The following is a 17,262-nucleotide window of genomic DNA, read 5'->3' as shown; positions in this document are numbered from 1 at the left end:
TACAAAGACAAGAGGACAGAACTCTGTGCTTACTACAGCTTTCAAGGAAAACTCATTTAACTTAAACCTTTCTTTACGCAAAGAAGGCTTAATATGAGATCTGATCCCGGGAGAGAAATTTAATCAGCCCTGTCTTGACTAACCGAAGGGCTTGTTGGCCCGCCGGTTCCATGCTCAGTGCTGCGTGATCCGGGACACACTGAGCGCAATGGCTTGACGCATTGCAGGTCTAACGTAACCAATCACAGACGCTGTTACAGTCACGAGCGGATTGCAGGTCTCAGCTGGCCAATCATGAAAGCTGTGACATGCTGAGTCGAAATCTCTCTAGCGTCAACAAAGACAGTGGACTTGATGCAATAAGTAATATTCCGACGAGAGAAACTAGTGCCTTTTAGAGAAGTAGTCCCTCAAGATGTACAGCGTTCTTAGGCCAATTATAGCAATGTGGCCATAATATAGTTTTTTTTCTGGTTGTCGACTTGTCCATATTTTTTGTATATAGGCCTATATAATCGGTGATTTCTAATTAATGTTTTTTTCACATTCTTTATTTCTAAATGTATTTAAAAACACACTAAATTAACTCGGTGTTGAAGAACAGAAATAAACTTGAAACAAAATAAACTATAATTACTTTCATGTTTTATTTATTTCTCATCAATGGAAATGTAACTGTTTACTTGGAATTATTTAAATTAATGCATTAATTAAGTAGACATGCTTTATCTTATGTAAGACGATTTGTCTCTGTGACAATAAAAAAGTCTTAATTAATAAAAAAAATTTTAAAAAGTTAATTCTTGAAGTTAATTTTTGGATGTGGATGTTGAATGTGTTTACTCTTCTTGCTGTAGGCCTAGCTACATTTTTTCCATGATCTTGTCCTATATACATTACATTCTTGTAATGTTTTGCTTGTCACATTTATAGTTGTAATCTATTAAGCCCCTATATTTTAAAATTCCTCCAGGTGTTTTCCTTCTTATTACAAATGTAGCTATACTGGATGAATTTACATTCGATTTTAGTCCGGCCAACTTCTGTGTTTCTACACAACTTACTGAAAGTATTGACTGTTAATTTGTGGAAAGATTTGGGTCGGCTTAGAAATAAAACCAGAATAATCAGCATGTGAGAATGCACATATGCTGTTTTTTAAATAATCCAATGTTTTTATCTTTAAAATATATTTGTGTGTTGTTCTTACAACAATGAAGTGTAGGCTACACTGGACAAGATGGAAATTTCTTTCCCATAGTGTTCATATTACTCATGCTACGTGTTAATATAATTAGTACAATAAGAATAACAATGTGTAAAGTGCTCAATTATCAAACAATTATGTAAAATAGGCTACACATAAGTGCTCTGTCTTGTGCACATATAATTATATTATTATAAGAAAATAATAATTAGAGTATTAAACTAACATTAGTAATAGTAATCTGATTTTTAAAAAAACTAAAAAAAACTAAATAAAAAAATACATTTGGGACTATATGCAGTAGAATGCAAATATACTGTTTGTTTTCTTGCTACCAGAGACAGATTTCATGTATTGTACTTAAGTATACTTACTATTTAGCCTATTATGCCAACTTATGTATATATAATGACAATACATTTCTCCAAATAAAATAATTGCAGACTTTTTTCTAACAAATAAACACTTTCCCTTCTCGGGACTGAGGTGATTATGATAATTAGATGGGCGGGGCACTATGCGGAAGTGAGTGATAGGGGTCGTACGGCGGAGGAATACACCAATGTATATAGTACCGGATCACCTTCAATACTCTGCGAGCGACAGTCGCACGGTGGAGCTTTCACTGAGAGCGGAGCATCGCTGCAGTCTAGTGTAGATTAACAAACCTAGTCCACTCTCCAACCTCAGATATGGTACGTATAGGCTTTTGTCATACACTATTCGTTTATGAAACTGTGTGTTAATCGTTCATGTGTTTAACGCATTGCGATGAATATACAGAGGCCAACGTTAACCACCTGCATGCAACTGATGCGTTTTGCGCTCGTGCAACAGTAAATTTGATTTCATATGCATTAGAATCTGGTCTAAATGTCAATGCACTTCGCAAGCGATGGTTGCGTCTGTTTATTATTTTGAACGTGTTGCAGTGTTATTGATGTCATAGTGCGGCAGGAAATGTGACATATGCGTTTTATTATGGTGTGATGTGTTGGACAGTCAGCAGACAGAGGATCAATGCTCATATTAAATAAGAACAACGTGCTTACCGTAATATTTGTTGTGTATGAGGCAATAATTGTTGTGTATGTTGTGTTTGCTTTGCTTTAGCAAATTCTTTTTGTTATAGACGTAATTGACAGCGCCTGCACAATTCTGGCCAGTCTGAATAAAGAGCATGCAAAGACCTTAATGTACTCATTCGCCTAAACAAATATATAATTCATCATTTACTCGCTCGAAATGCTAACCCGTAGGACTTTATTGCTTCCCTGTAACACAGGCGGAGATATTAGCTCCAGTCACCATGCACTTTCATTGTATGGAGAGAAAAAAAAAGATGCTGTGAAAGTGAACGGTGACTGTGGCTGTGAAAATCTCCTTTTGTGTTCCACAGAAGAAGAAAATGTCGTCATAAATGATGACAAAAGTTCAATATTCGTTTGAGAGATTTCTTTATATGTTAATTTTAACGAAATTAAATATGTTAAGCAGTTGTCATGTGAGTTGTGTTGGCAGGTGGTCATTGTTTCATTTTTGAAGATAAAGAATTATGGCATGTATGTATGACCATGTAAGTCTCAAATGCTCTTTTATTGAGCTTTCTCAAATTTCAAAGTTTGCGTAACTTTCAGATCTGTCCAGATAAGCAGGGTTAGAATTACACATTGGCTTTGTTCACTTGTTTAGGTTGGCAGAACTCGGTACAAACATATTTAATTCATTTTGTGCTGTATTAACTTGTTAATTCAACAGGTTTGTTTGTTATCTGTGCTCTAGACTTGATTTTTTTCGTCTTTCTCACAAGAGCTCGAAACGTAGTGCATAAATCATACAACTGGATACCAAATGAGAAAATAAACAAATCTTTGTTTAAAATGGTGCATTTTAGCCCAAGAAAGCAAACATTGTTCGTGAAGCTTGGAAAGAATGTCCTGAGTGAGTTCAACAAAAGTCAATACCAACTCAATGAGTCCATACAAACGTTTCTGCTTCATCTTCTCCACAAAAGGCTCAGCATTAACTATTTTTTTCTGTGTGCTATTTGAGAATGATCTCAGTTCTGTCACGATGGTTAGTTGCTGTGTGAGGTGTCTGTTTCCTCCCTGTTTGCATCTTTAGGGTCTTTAGTCTTTCTGGCCATGTTGCAGCTCTAATTTCGTTCTGTATACAGGCAACTGTGCCATGGGATTCAATGGGCACTTGTGGGGAAAAATAATCAAGTTTTTTTTCTTTTTCTTTCACCCATTATGTGAAACAGTCTTGAGTCTGCACTTCTTCATATGGTGTACTCTGTGGTGTAACTCTCTAAAAATGACAGTCATGCTGAACTGCTTCAATACTAGAACAATAACTGCACCGTCTTTTACTGTGTATAAATAAGAGCCGAGCAGCTGACAGTGTTAAGTACTGGAGTAAAACACATTTATAGTTATCCTAAAGAATTTATTGGGAAACCTGGTAACTAAAATGGACAGATTAGCCTTAAGGTATGGCTATTTCAGGGCTCTCTGTTTACTCGGCACACAGTTGGTTTGGCTCACAAGGAAGCCGCCTTCACAGTTGTGGTCATGAGTTTATATTAAACCATCTTCCTGTCTTGGGTGCTAAGTTGTGAGTATATTGGTGATTTGTTTTGTGCAGAAAGAATCTGTAGAGCATCAGTGTGGCAGTGTGATGGTTCAGGGCCTTGGGGACTTCCATTTACATGGTGTGAAAGTGGCAATACCACACTCATTATCGTACACTGGGTGTCCTGAGTGCCAGGCTAGCCTTTTCTCAGCTGCTCCTGCTGCTTGGAGGTTCCTAAATCAAGGCCAGATTCCAGGCAATGTTGCGAAGCATTTCAGATCCAGGCCAAATTCCTGGCAGTGTTGTGCGATGTTTGAAGCCTTGCTGGATGGCGAATTGCCTGGAAGGTTTCCATTAGAGGTGCAGGATCAGTATCTCAGCTCTAAAGAAATGATCCTTGATGGTTGGCCAGGGCCAATGGGCAATCTGTGGACGCACATTTTCTGTGTTGATTTTGGGGGGAAATATGCACAAGAGTACTACACTCTTATTGGTTGCTGAAAGTAGTTAAAATGATTATAAGATGAACAGTCATGTGGATATTGTTACAGATTCCCTTATTATTCCCTTATATTAAATTTGATTCCGAATCAGATTTTTTGGGTGTATATTTCAAATATAATGTCCATTGCCTCACTGATAATGCTATAAATCTATACAGAGCTGTGTTTCAGAGTGATTCAAAACAGTAACTATTTTTTTTAATCTATATTCATTAAAGTCAAAATTTTATCAAAGGTGACAATTCTGTCTTTTTAGAGAGAGAGAATATTGCACTTGTAAAATGTGCCTTTGTAAAATTTTAATCTGAAACATTAGCATGCTTGTATAATGGCCCCATTGCTGGGCAATGGGCCCTGTCCCAAATGGCACACTTCATATGCACTTTTGGTCTTGCAATGGCTGCAGCATGTGCATGTCCGTTAAGTCCACAAGACCGTAGGGTGTCCCGTTTGTCATTTTAGGTTTCAGAAGGGTGCACACGAGTGCCCCATTTGCAGTCAATATGACTCCTTGATGCACACTTTTGCCCAGCCTGCACTGAAGCAAGCTCTGCAGCAGACTTCATCCCGACAGTCAAAGTGACGTTATTTCACAAAAGAGCGGACTCTGAGGAAGACCGCAAGTGTTTAAGGTTTAATAATTTGGGACAAGGCAGAGGTTAACTAAGAGCCAGATGATTTTCAGTACCCCCCCCAGCACCCTCCAGAAATTAGGACAGTCAAAATGGCTAATAAAGTTGAACTTATTTTAACTTTACACGTTTTTCTAAACATGGGCCTCTTGTGCGAGACGCAGGTGCAACAGTCAAAGATGTCAGGCTAGCGCCATTAAGAAGGCTGCCTGACGCACTTAAAATATGACTGCATCGTTTTTGCATTTGAATTAGTATTTTTTAAATTTTATTCACATATTCTAATTCAAAATTTATTTGGCCGACCGACCAACCAGCAACCTGTTACTTAAATGAAACAATCGCAGCAATTACCAAACAAGAATGCTCTGATGGACAAAATCAAGTTTCACCCTCCATTACTCTTTCACTTGACTTTTGAGGGAATAAAAGACTATTATAATTTCTGGTTCATGTTGAAGTTAAAATATTTGCCTTTCATAAGTAATTCAGTAATTCATTTTGGTGGTAAGCTATCAGAGCTTTTTTTACTGTTGGTTCAACAAGGATAGAGAGCACATCATATCACAACTTTTGACAACAAAGTGTGTTGCTAAAGTCATCATGAAATGGAAATTCACCCATATATATTTTCTAAATCCATGTTATATTATTGTAAACTATTTAAAACTATTCATCCATCATTTTTATTGAGAATATTGATATCCAGGACTAGCATTTTATCATTATAAACCACACCCTTTTCTTACAATTGACCCTAAGCTCGCATTCAGATCTCCATCCAATCAACAACCGGCGAATTAAACCCTGCACTGCATTTTTCAGTAATTTTTCACCCAGATATAAGTCGCAGTATAGAAGAGAATGTGTTGTTGCTTCCGTTACATTGCGACTTGCCAAGGATTTGTGGGTAAAGGATGCATGTTCATATTTAGGTTATATTTCAAGGGAGTTAAGGACTGCACACTAATTAGAACAACATGTGCAGAGATCCCTCGCACAACAGCATAGACTCATAATAGGGCAGGAAGGGACCTCTGTAACTCTCCAGGTCACAGTTTGTCCCTACCTGAATTTGAAATCGCAATTTTCTTGCTAGCAGCTCAGATCTTTAACCTTCAGGCTAACAGAACCCTTAGGGAGAGACTGGGTGAGAAAAATAAACTTGGTCACAAGTACATTGAGACGGGTGAGATAATGCATCCACGCAGGGAAAGGTAATACCTGCCATTGTGTTCGTAGACGAAGAGGTGTTGGCACAATTAGCAGAGACGCGATGCAACTCAGATGATCAAGGAGATATAAATGTAAACCTACGACTGGCTGTAAACTGACATGACCACAGGAGCAGGTAAAGTGACAAGCTGCTTGATTTTGACAGACGGGCCTTAATACCCTCCTTGAATTTAGCTGTCACTCTGCGTACCTGCTGGTCTATCTCAGAATAGATTCCACTTTGCTTGAGTGACCCAATGCGATGGGTCAAATAATGGAAATGATCCCTGACCCTCTGCTTTGTAACCGTAGTGAGCTGCTGACATTAAGCTTCTCAAAAAAACAGCCCAATATCTTGCTGTACGATACCTAATGCGGCCCAGGAGGTTGGTACAGTAACATTGACCTCGAGGGTCAGGTGATCTCTCTTGGGGTCCGTTGTTCTTCAGCCCGATCAGCCAGACTTGCCGCTACATACTTCAGAAAACGTCTGCTCTAAGAGACCAGAATGCCTCCAAAGCGGCCCATCATATACCCTGAGGAGAACGCTGTATCGTTATCTGTGGTCTACGATCTCCTTGACCAGCAGCAGTTCTTTTATAAAGAGCTGATCGAGCTACAGGAGAAAAACTACAAGTCATTCCTGCAGATGCTGGTGCACACCACCAACAGCCGCATTGACAGCGTGGTGCGAGATGTACAGGATTTGAAGAACTGTCTACAGCAGTGCAGGAGTGAGCTTGGGGATGCCAGGCGCCAGGGCGCACAAAACGCCAAGCGGGCAGAGTGTCTGGCTGAAGGTCTGGTGATAGTTCAAGGAGCAGTGGAAGGCCTGACCTCATTGAAAAGCCCTACCGCTGAAGTCAAACCCAGGAAAGCACCAGTAAAAATGGACAGGCAAAATGTAAAGGCAACTGATGGCTGGGAAAAAGAACCCAAGGCAAAGAGGCTGGTGGCTGACCTTACCGATATTCAGTTTGATGGCATAAAGGTTGCTTTAGTGTTAAGACAATGTTTGTGTGTGTGTCTCTAAATACAGTTTCATTGTGGCCTTTAAGGGGATATTTATTCACCATTCTGATTTACTGTACTTACTCTAAGTGGAAGCTTTGGGTATCAATTTCAGGAAGTGATGGCAAATGAAGTTGTTGTTTTTAAAGGCTTTATGAAGAGCATTTATGGTGCTGCATACTTTTTTCTTATGTGTATTCTTGTTATGGTTGAGTTCTTCTGTTCTTATTTTTGATATTTTAGTCTCTGGGTATGCAGTGCTTTGATCTTGCTTTAGTGGCCTGCTTTTCCTGACATCTGTGCCATTAGGGTTTGCTCAGTTCCACAGTAAAGCCTTTAAAAAAAGTTAAATGTGTTTGACACTTATCTCATCTTTTTTTCTTCTTCTCTATTTCAAGGCTGACCAACTCACAGAGGAGCAAATTGCTGGTAAGCCAATCTGTATGCTTGTGTTGTAAACATTGCAGAGGATCAAAGTCACATATTAGCGACTTACTATCAGCACACCTGCACTTCATTCAGCCAGACACTTAAGGAAAATTGATCTTGTGAAAATAGTTTAAAATGGACATGTGAGGTTTTAATGTTGTTTTTGTCCATTTCCTTACAGAGTTTAAGGAGGCTTTCTCCTTGTTTGATAAGGATGGTGACGGTACTATCACAACCAAAGAGCTGGGCACAGTGATGCGTTCACTTGGTCAGAACCCCACGGAGGCCGAACTGCAGGACATGATCAACGAGGTGGATGCTGACGGTGAGTTGGATTCATTTCAGATTTGATGGATCCGATTGCAGCAAACCATAATGCTATCAGGATGTGCTACCGGTACTATACTAAGGTTAGAGTTTTTTTTTAAAATCACAACTTGCATGTTATTGGCATTTTTTTTTTTTAAATGTAAATTCATATATTAAGCGTCATATACAACGATATCAAGTATTCAAGTAAACATCCAGATATTCAAAAAATATATATATATATTTTATTTTCCTTTTTTTTTTAAGGGTTAGTTCACCCAAAATACTTTAAGTCATTTACTTACCCTTTTATGGTTTTAAATCCATGAAGATCTTTTTGATGAAATCTGAGAGCTCTCTGTCCTCTAGGCTTTTATTCACATTTAAACATTGATCAGCCAACATAAACAGAAGCTCAACCGAACCTGCTTGATGCACGAGAACAAACCTCTTATGGAAGCTCAAACGTGCTGCGTAACACGAGAATGAACCTCATTGGTTCTCGCTGAAGCTCAAATGTACTACAAAAAACGAGTATGAACCTCATTGATTCTTGAGGAAGCTCAAACGTGCCGCATTACACGAGAATGAACCTCACTGGTTCTCACACGTCAAGCTAACATGCTTGAGTTTTCATTTACCACAACTGATTTGAGTTGATAAATGTTTATGTGAATAAAATCCTAATTTCAATCCGTTCATTATATAAAGTGATCGTGTCTCTTCTGAATATTTGGACTAAACCGCAATTCCTATGGGTTAGTTTTACAATCTCTTTATGAACTTTTTGAAGCGTCAAAGTGGTAGATGCCTAGCTGTCAATGGAGGGGCAGAAAGCTCTCAGATTTCATCAAACAGATCTTCATTTGTGTTCTGAAGATGAACGAAAGTCTTACTGGTTTGGAACAACATAAGGGTAAGTAATCAATGACAGAATTTATTTTGGGGGTAACCAACCCTTTAACCAAAGTAGATCTAATGCAGATGTCTGATTTTGATATGTATCAGATTTTTTTATTTTATTTAAATGAGTGCTTATCATCTTTTAATTTTATTATTGACACACTTGTTAATCTCACTCATCGTAACACCTGTACTGTGAACCTCACCTAATGTTCCTGTCTCGCTGTATTGTTTATTTATCTTATCACTAAAATTTCATCTAAATATCGAAATAAATTTACTTGCTTTTAATTAAAATTACTAAACTAATTTAGCTATATCAACTAAATTACTGATCTGCCCACATTGTCACTATATGATAATTGAAATGATCTAGATGACATCAACATTTACTCCAGAGCAGCTGTACAGCCGAATCAAATTCTGTTGCATTATTTTCCTATTAACAGTGTGAAGCTGCTTTGAAACAATCGCCATTGTAAAAAGCGCAATATAAATAAAGTTGACTTGACTTGCAATTAGCTTGCATGCAAGCTTTAAAATAGCACCAAATGTAATATTCCTTGATGCCTCTCTTGTTACAGAGATGATGTAATTAGTTCCAGTATGCTTTGGTGTCTTTTAATGCTTGTATCGTGCAAACATTTTGTTAGATCTTGCAGCGCGCGTCGTTGGGTTTCTGATATACTGATTATTTGCAGATGGGATAGTTCAGTATGGAGTCGTTTTTGTAGGTCAGACAGCAGTAAAGCCCGTTGAATAACAGCAGGTAATAAAGACCTCATGGAATCCTTTACATAATCCACTTTGGCATGGAGCGATGGAATCGAGAAAATGTTTGTCAAGAGCTCCAGCAAGGAGAACATGCAATGTGAAGAAAAACACACACACATACGCAAGCACGTGTCTACACCCAGATTGTCAGATTACACACGCAGTGTGAGCCCTGTGGGAATGGCTGTAGTGATCATTTTCACACACGTATGCACACAGGAGGACATCATATTTGTTCTGTGTAATGGAAATATCCCACTTCAAGGGAAGCAAAGCAGACATTTTAGCCCGAAATCACTTGAACTGTTATTTTTCCTGTATTGCTTCGATTCAAATTAGCAAAATCAAATTTTATTCTGCAGAAGCGCTTTTCTCTTAGCAGTGTGACCATGTCACAGCAGCGCCGTGCGAACGCACTGAGTAACGTCATAACATCATTTTAAACACCCTTAAATGTATCTAATATGATAAACAGAGCTGCTTTACCTTATAATCATGACCGGAAAAGGAAGTGCACGCGCCCGGCGACTGTGTCCCGTCCCATCATAATAAAAGTCCCGGTGTTCGCGAGCCGTGTGTTTGTATAACAATCGCTCCAGCAGCCATGCTCAGCTCCACAACACTCGGTCCTGCTCTACTTTACATTACAGTAACGTTAATAACCGCATCCATGAGCATGATTTCTGCCTGAGTCCTGTTTTCCACCAGCTGTGAGGTGAAGACCACATGTCCCAAGATACTGCGCTTACACTTGGCGTCATGAAACTATGCCTCAGTTTAGAATAGGCGCCCTCCAGTGGATGGAAAGTTGCATAGTGCACCTTTAACTAGTGTTTTAAACACATTAAAGGTGCTGTATGTAATATTGACAGCTAGTGGTTTAGATGGGTACTGCAGTCCAAATTCAAAATGGGTTGTTTCCCTCTCATGCGGTTTGCCAAGTTGAGGACGCGCAACCGGAACGAGCACATTTGACAATAGAAAGCGATGAGCTTTTTTTTTTAGGTCTGGTACAATCTGCGATCTCTGACCCAGTTTGTTTACTTTGGCTGCAATACACTATTTTGTAATAGTGCAATACACTATTTTGGCTGCAATACACTATTTTGTAATAGTGCAATACACTATTTTGGCTGCAATACACTATTTTCTACCAACTGACAACCTGGGGTGTCAATACTATTGGGTAAATTGACTGTAGGCGGGATCTCACAGAACAACACAAAAACAGACATTCCTGCGTGTATTTGAACATGGAAAGCAAACGTATGGTATTTTTATGATTTAGTACAGTAAAAAAATATAGCAAAAAATGTAGTATGAAAGGAATGAGCATTAACTTAGGAAAAAAGGAATGTGCATCCATAAGTTAATGTTTTATCTCTCAATATAAGAATATAAACATGATTTTCCTTCCTGATTTTTCTCATATGGTGTTTTGTGCATCCAAGAGAGTGTTTGCTGTGTTTCAGCTAGAGCCAAACTGACTAAATATGTGCTATTAGACCTCATTACTCCTCATTATGCCCTGCTTTCCTCCTGCATTCTGTTTCCTGGATACATTATCCCAGTTTTCAAACATCTCGTACCAGATCTGATGATTTTCTCTGTTTCTATTAGGTAATGGAACCATCGACTTTCCAGAGTTTCTGACAATGATGGCCCGGAAAATGAAAGACACCGACAGCGAGGAGGAGATCCGCGAGGCTTTCCGAGTGTTTGACAAGGTTAGTGCTGAAAACCGGGAAAGATGATGTTTTTGCTTCCATGGAAAGAGTGAGAAGGCAAGAAAAAATAAACCAAACTTAGAAAACAAAATAACAAGCCATTGTTCCACATAAAGCTGGTTTAAGTGATTTTATGGCGCAATCTTTTGACAGTCAGAAATACTTCCTTATAGGTTTGCGGCAATCGAGATTAGATTGTCAAACATTTAAGAAAAATGATAATTTGCCTCTTTTGCTTCCATTTGATGAATGCTACCCATGTTTTTCACCCCTTTTCCTCTGCATTACTGATTTCAAAATCGCCCACTTTAGATTTAGCGCTTTAATATTTTAATAGCATGACACAGCTGACTTATTGATCTTGTCTCTGTCAGGACGGTAACGGCTACATCAGCGCAGCAGAGCTTCGCCACGTCATGACAAACCTGGGCGAGAAGCTAACGGATGAAGAGGTGGACGAAATGATCAGAGAAGCTGACATCGACGGGGACGGTCAGGTCAATTACGAAGGTACGACGCAGCTGTGTGCTTTCCAGATTACCAGGAAAGGGTCGCGTTTTATGCAGATTAAATATTACTTTTATAAATCGCCAATTCAATTACAATAATGTAGTTTGGATTTGGATGACGCAGGGTTAGAGATTAATTTAAAGGAGCGGTCTGGAGCCTAGTAGGGGTTGTGCTTTGAGTTGTTGTGATCTCACGAGTGTCATGTCTGATGTGTCCTCTTTCTGTCCACAGAATTTGTACAAATGATGACGGCAAAGTGAAGCTCTTCTGTTCTCTCCTGACCTCTTTAGAAGACAAAAAAAAATCAGTCAAATGTTTTACTTACCTCTTACGCAAAAATATTCATTTATTCATACTGTTTCTGTATAGAAAAAAAACTGAATGTTAAAAAAAAGGAAAATGTCCATATATAGAAAAAATATATGAAAAAAGACCCAAAAAAAAGACAAACAAACATAAATGACCTGCATGTACTGGTTAGTGGTCCTGTTCCCAAAGAACTGCTTAGACATCTACAAAAAGATCAATCAATTAATCCTGATATCAAACCTTCAGAAACTAAAGTAAAAGCATCTGGTGAACTGCTTAACTGGTTCCATTTGCTAGTGGCGATGTTTGGGCTGGCCAATCGTCTTCTACTTCCTGTTTCTGTTCTACATGCATGCAGCTTGAGTCCGGAGCCGCTATTGGGGCGGAAACCTCAGCGATGTCTGTCGGAGTGTTCAGGGGGTGAATTTAAAAGAGGGTTTAATGTTGTTTGGGGGAGGTGGGTTCGGGTGGCGGGCGGGTTTTCAGAATCTGCATAGAGGACGAATGAATGGGACCTTTGCAGTTTGCTTCAATAACTAAATAAAGAGATATTTTTAAGAAAAATGAGCAGTTAAGAGATTTTAAACTATGTTTGGCATGTCAAGATATTTGGAGTTTTGTTTCTTTGTGCATTGTGCCCGATTAGTAGGGGCGTTTAGTGGGAGGGAGTGGCTTTGGAGTTTCAGGGCGTGACCTTTCACCTTACGTGGAAGCGTTTTTCGGTTAAGGGCAATGGTGACTGTACCATATGTTTTATCTTTAGTTTTTTTTTTTTCTCTGGGCTCTGACTGTGAGCATGTCGATTACTCTGGAGAGTGCAAAAGAGGGCTTCGGCCGCCAGGGATTTGTTTCGACTGCCCACCTTCAGTTCTGTTTATGTTCATTCCAAGTTGTATATGCTTGTCCTTTTGAATTATTATTATAAATTTTTTTTTCAATAAAAGAACATGAACTCTAAGCTCTCAACCTTGTTTGTTCTTTTTGTCATTCTCTATTAAAACCAACATTTAGGGAAGCTTTTTCAGCCAGCCTACAGAAATCACCATGGCAACCGCTCTCTTTTTCTGTACGTCTCAGTATATATGTGTCATGTTGCATGAGCACTGATCTATCCAAGTGCAGGCTTGAGCGCGTCTGTCTTTAGGGATTTTAGGGGTTGCCTGGCAACCTGGATCTATGGCTCTGGTGGATGAGGGAGATATCAAAAACCATGTGGGAGCTGGAGAAGAGACTCTGGAGAGATGGGGGGAGAGCGAGAACAAGTGTGTGTGTGTGAGAAAGTCTAGAGCTGATTAGATCCACCTCCTGTAGTCAGGCAGAGTTTATCCCTGCAGCACATCCCTTCATTATTGGAATTATTCATTTTCATTTTTCCAGTCGAACTCATCGTTCGCATCAGATGTATTGTGAGTGTTTTGCACACAATTTTCTGACTCGCTCTTAATTTGCAGCTTTTTAAGGACTGAGCTCAGTGACAGTGTGGAAATGATTGTGCGTCTACTATGTGCTCAGCAGTGAGAAAGAGGACACGGTGACAGGCGTGTGGGAGGAGAGAGAGAGAGAGAGAGCAAACAGCCCACATCTCTCAGCCCTTCTGACTTATGAGCTGCACATGGCTAAGCGTGTGTATGTGTATTAAATACATTACTTAATCCAAGGAGTATAATCAGAGAATGGCTAAAGGCTTCAGAAAATGCTCAGCTGAGTATGCAGAAAATGCCCCAGGTCATTTAGATGTGCCTCTCATATATGGCAGGATGTCCTTTTTTTTTCTTCTTTTTTTTTGCCATTTGGTTGCAGGCCCTGATTGGTCTCACACTTTCTCTGAACAAAAACAACCAAAATGTCCCACATAAACAGAGCTGAACCACACAAATATAAAACACAATATTTAATATTACCATTCGTAAAAATGTTTAATATTCTACAAATCTTTACTTGTCAAATAAACTCATGGTAACACTAAGAACAACAGTTCTCACTATTAAGTTGCTTATTAGCATGCATATTACTAGTATTGGCTGTTTATTAGTACTTATTAATGCCTTATTGTACCTTACTATTAATAATCAGTAAATTAGGAGTTTGAGGCAAAAGTCATAGTTAATACTGAATGTGTTTCCTATACTAAAGTATTACCCAAAATATTTTAGAATTAGAAACTTGTTAACTAGTGGTCTCTGGCTTATAATATAACCCATTTTGGGGAATTTTTAATTTATTTTTTGTGACGGTCAAGTGTCAACCCATGGCATTTCAATCAAATACAGGAGAGTGCAGCTGATGTTACTTCTGGTCCATTCATTCATTACATAATAGGAGGTCAAACTGAGTGCATGCATTGTGGGATACAGTATTACACACTAAGCTAATAATAATAGCGAGTCATTCAAGTATTCCATGCATATAGAATTTTGGATACTGCTGCGCAATCCATGTATGGAAGTGCAATTCTGAACATAATCACGGACACAAAACATTTGTAAAGAGGTTGTTAGTGGAGTAAAGAGATGAAAGGGAATACTCAATCACATTGATTCATTTGCCTCCAGAAATGGCCTGCTGTGACCTCAACTGAGCACAGTCAGCAAGACACATAGTGGGTTGGGAAATATAATGCGGTTCTATGTAGATGAAAGATGGCAATCAGATGGTTATAGTTTCAAAATCTGCAGTGCTGCAGCTTTAACTCATGTTGCTCCAGGCAGGGGTCTTGTTGTGTGCCATATTCTATTCAAAATACAGGCTTACTCATGCATGGGTGAACAGATTCCGTCAAATGCTCTTTACCTCTCAGTACCCAGGCCCCTCCCCTCCCTCTTAGCAAGATCTCTATCAAGTGTGTCGCTGTAAACCACACGCATAGACAACGCACTAAAGGGCCGTCATTCAGTCATTTACTCAGTATTCACACAGTGCCAATAAGGTCATCTTATCCCAACGGCTCCCTCACGACCCCTAAGCTGGCAAATCATCATCCGGCAGAGGATTTTTAATTTATACCTGACACAAAGGGGTTCAGCAATTCCTCTGCAACATTAAAAGCACATGCAGTTGTCAAAAAAATATAAGTAATGCAGCCCTCCAGCTGTCCAGAGAGATGCATGAGAGAAAACCCAGCTATGTGTCACACGTCTGTTCAGAACAACTCGCGCTGCAACACAGCATGAAATGTATCAGGGGCTTTTGTCATCTGTTAACACCTTGACCTGTTCAGATGAAAAGAACCGAATTTACAACCAGGGGTATATGGAGGTACCCCGGGGGCCCGTAGAAAATATCAGTGGAAAACAAGTATTTATTGCAATCTGCGTTTTGCTGAATATTTTGTAATTAAAGTTATGTTGAATGTTTGCCTCCGTAACCTAAGCAATGAGCATTGCTTCAGGGAAGTTTATACTTCCCTTCTCTCACCAAACAGAAGTCTGTCCTTTCACCAGAAGTTACGACATTTAGATTACAAAACATTTTTTTAACAAGTGTTCACAATAAGATAATAAAGATGCATTTTAGAAAACCTGAATGTCATGTTAACTTTAAAGATAAAAAAAATGTATATATTGAAATATGCTATATTGATTATATAAAGATCAATTTCAAAAAGTACATGAAAATGTATTTTGTGTGTTCAATTGTGTTATTGTACAGTGATATATTTGCGTATGGGACCAGAAACGATTCGGGGGGAAAAAAGGAACCCACTTCTATCCAAAATAACCTTGAATTTGGTTACATATAGTTTTTGCCAAAATAACTTGAGATGTATAATGTTCCATCATGTAAGCAAAGTAAATAGTTATTACAAGGCGTACGTTCAGTTTAATTTCTTCGAAATGTCCATGTTCACTGACAGCCCAAATTTTCCCTTGGTTTATGCTAGATGTCAGGGCTGTGTTTGGACGGCTATAGACGTCTTTTAAATGCAAAACTGCTTGCTGGGTAATAGAAAACTGGAACAAAATCACTTTCAAAGGGGTGCACTGTAGACTTATATACAGCACCATCTTTGATTTTTAATTGCATGAAAGCAAGGCTTGTGAGGGACAGACATCTCTCCAATGGATTGTACTGTTATTTAAAGGGATACTTCACCGCTTTCTCATATTAAACTATGTTATTCCCTTAACTAAGACGAGTTGATACATACCTCTCTCGCCTGAGTGTGTGCTCTTAATCTCTCTGACGCGCGGTGACGATCTGATAGCATTTAGTTTAGCCCACTAAACCCAGTTAATTCACTATGGAACCAAACAGAGATCAAGTTAGAAGCGACCAAACACCTCCACGTTTTCCCTATTTAAATACACTTACACGAATAGTTGAACGATCAAATATGGTGACATAAAATAAAATATGGCGCTTTTCTAAGCGGATTTAAAAGGAGAACAATAATGTATGGTGGAATAGCACTTCTGAGAGTACTTCGACTCTGCGCAGTAAAAAGTCCCGGCCGAAACATCCTCCCTCACATCTCCCCCTCCCTGTCTCATTTCTATCAATAGGGGGGAGGGGGAGATGTGAGGGAGGATGTTACTGCGCCGAGTCGAAGTACTCTCAGAAGTGCTATTCTGTTTCTAACTTGATCTCTGTTTGGTACCATAGTGAATGAACTGGGCTTAGTGGGCTAAGCTAAATACTATCAGATCATCACCCCGCGTCAGAGAGATTAAGTGCACGCACTCAGACGAGAGAGGTATCAACTCGTTTTAGTTAAGGTTATAACAGTTTAATATGAAAAAGCGGTGAAGTATCCCTTTAAAGTGTGTTTGGATTGTTGACGAAGCACTGCAAAAATATCTTTACAAGAAAATTCATCAGACAAAACTTCAGACAGCATGAGCTGTGCACCATTATAAGTGATCAAGTAGCTTTATAAAGCTTTTTACAGTGGATGCTCCTGCATGACACAAAGTCTATCCCTCACAGGCCCTGTCCCAAATGGCACCCTAAACACTTGCAGTGTTCCTAAGAGTCCGAACTTTCGTGACGTAAGGTTTGACGCTTTCACTTTCAGGAAGAAGTCTGCTGCGGGGCTCTCTTCAGCTATGCACCGTCTCATCCACACACCACACGCCACAGCCATTGTAAGTCCACAAGCCAGAAGATGCATTTGAAGCGTGCCATTTGGGACAGGGCCAAAACGGCATTATGTCACGAAA

At 39.2% G+C, this 17,262-nt stretch overlaps 1 protein-coding gene across 1 annotated transcript; it reads left to right on the top strand.

Annotated features, from left to right (window-relative positions):
* Positions 1–1,768: 1,768 nt before the first annotated feature.
* Positions 1,769–13,061, top strand: calm1a (calmodulin 1a). Its single transcript, XM_067455122.1, has 6 exons — positions 1,769–1,902; positions 7,541–7,571; positions 7,753–7,896; positions 11,178–11,284; positions 11,659–11,794; positions 12,026–13,061. The coding sequence occupies exons 1-6, from the start codon at positions 1,900–1,902 to the stop codon at positions 12,052–12,054; spliced, it is 450 nt and encodes a 149-aa protein (XP_067311223.1). The 5' UTR covers positions 1,769–1,899; the 3' UTR covers positions 12,055–13,061.
* The last annotated feature ends 4,201 nt before the right edge of the window (positions 13,062–17,262 follow it).

Source organism: Pseudorasbora parva, chromosome 10 (assembly GCF_024679245.1).
Source record: "Pseudorasbora parva isolate DD20220531a chromosome 10, ASM2467924v1, whole genome shotgun sequence".
NCBI classification, from domain to species: domain Eukaryota; kingdom Metazoa; phylum Chordata; class Actinopteri; order Cypriniformes; family Gobionidae; genus Pseudorasbora; species Pseudorasbora parva.
The sequence above is the reverse complement of the archived record's forward strand: the minus strand, read 5'-3'. Positions and strand labels throughout refer to the sequence as shown.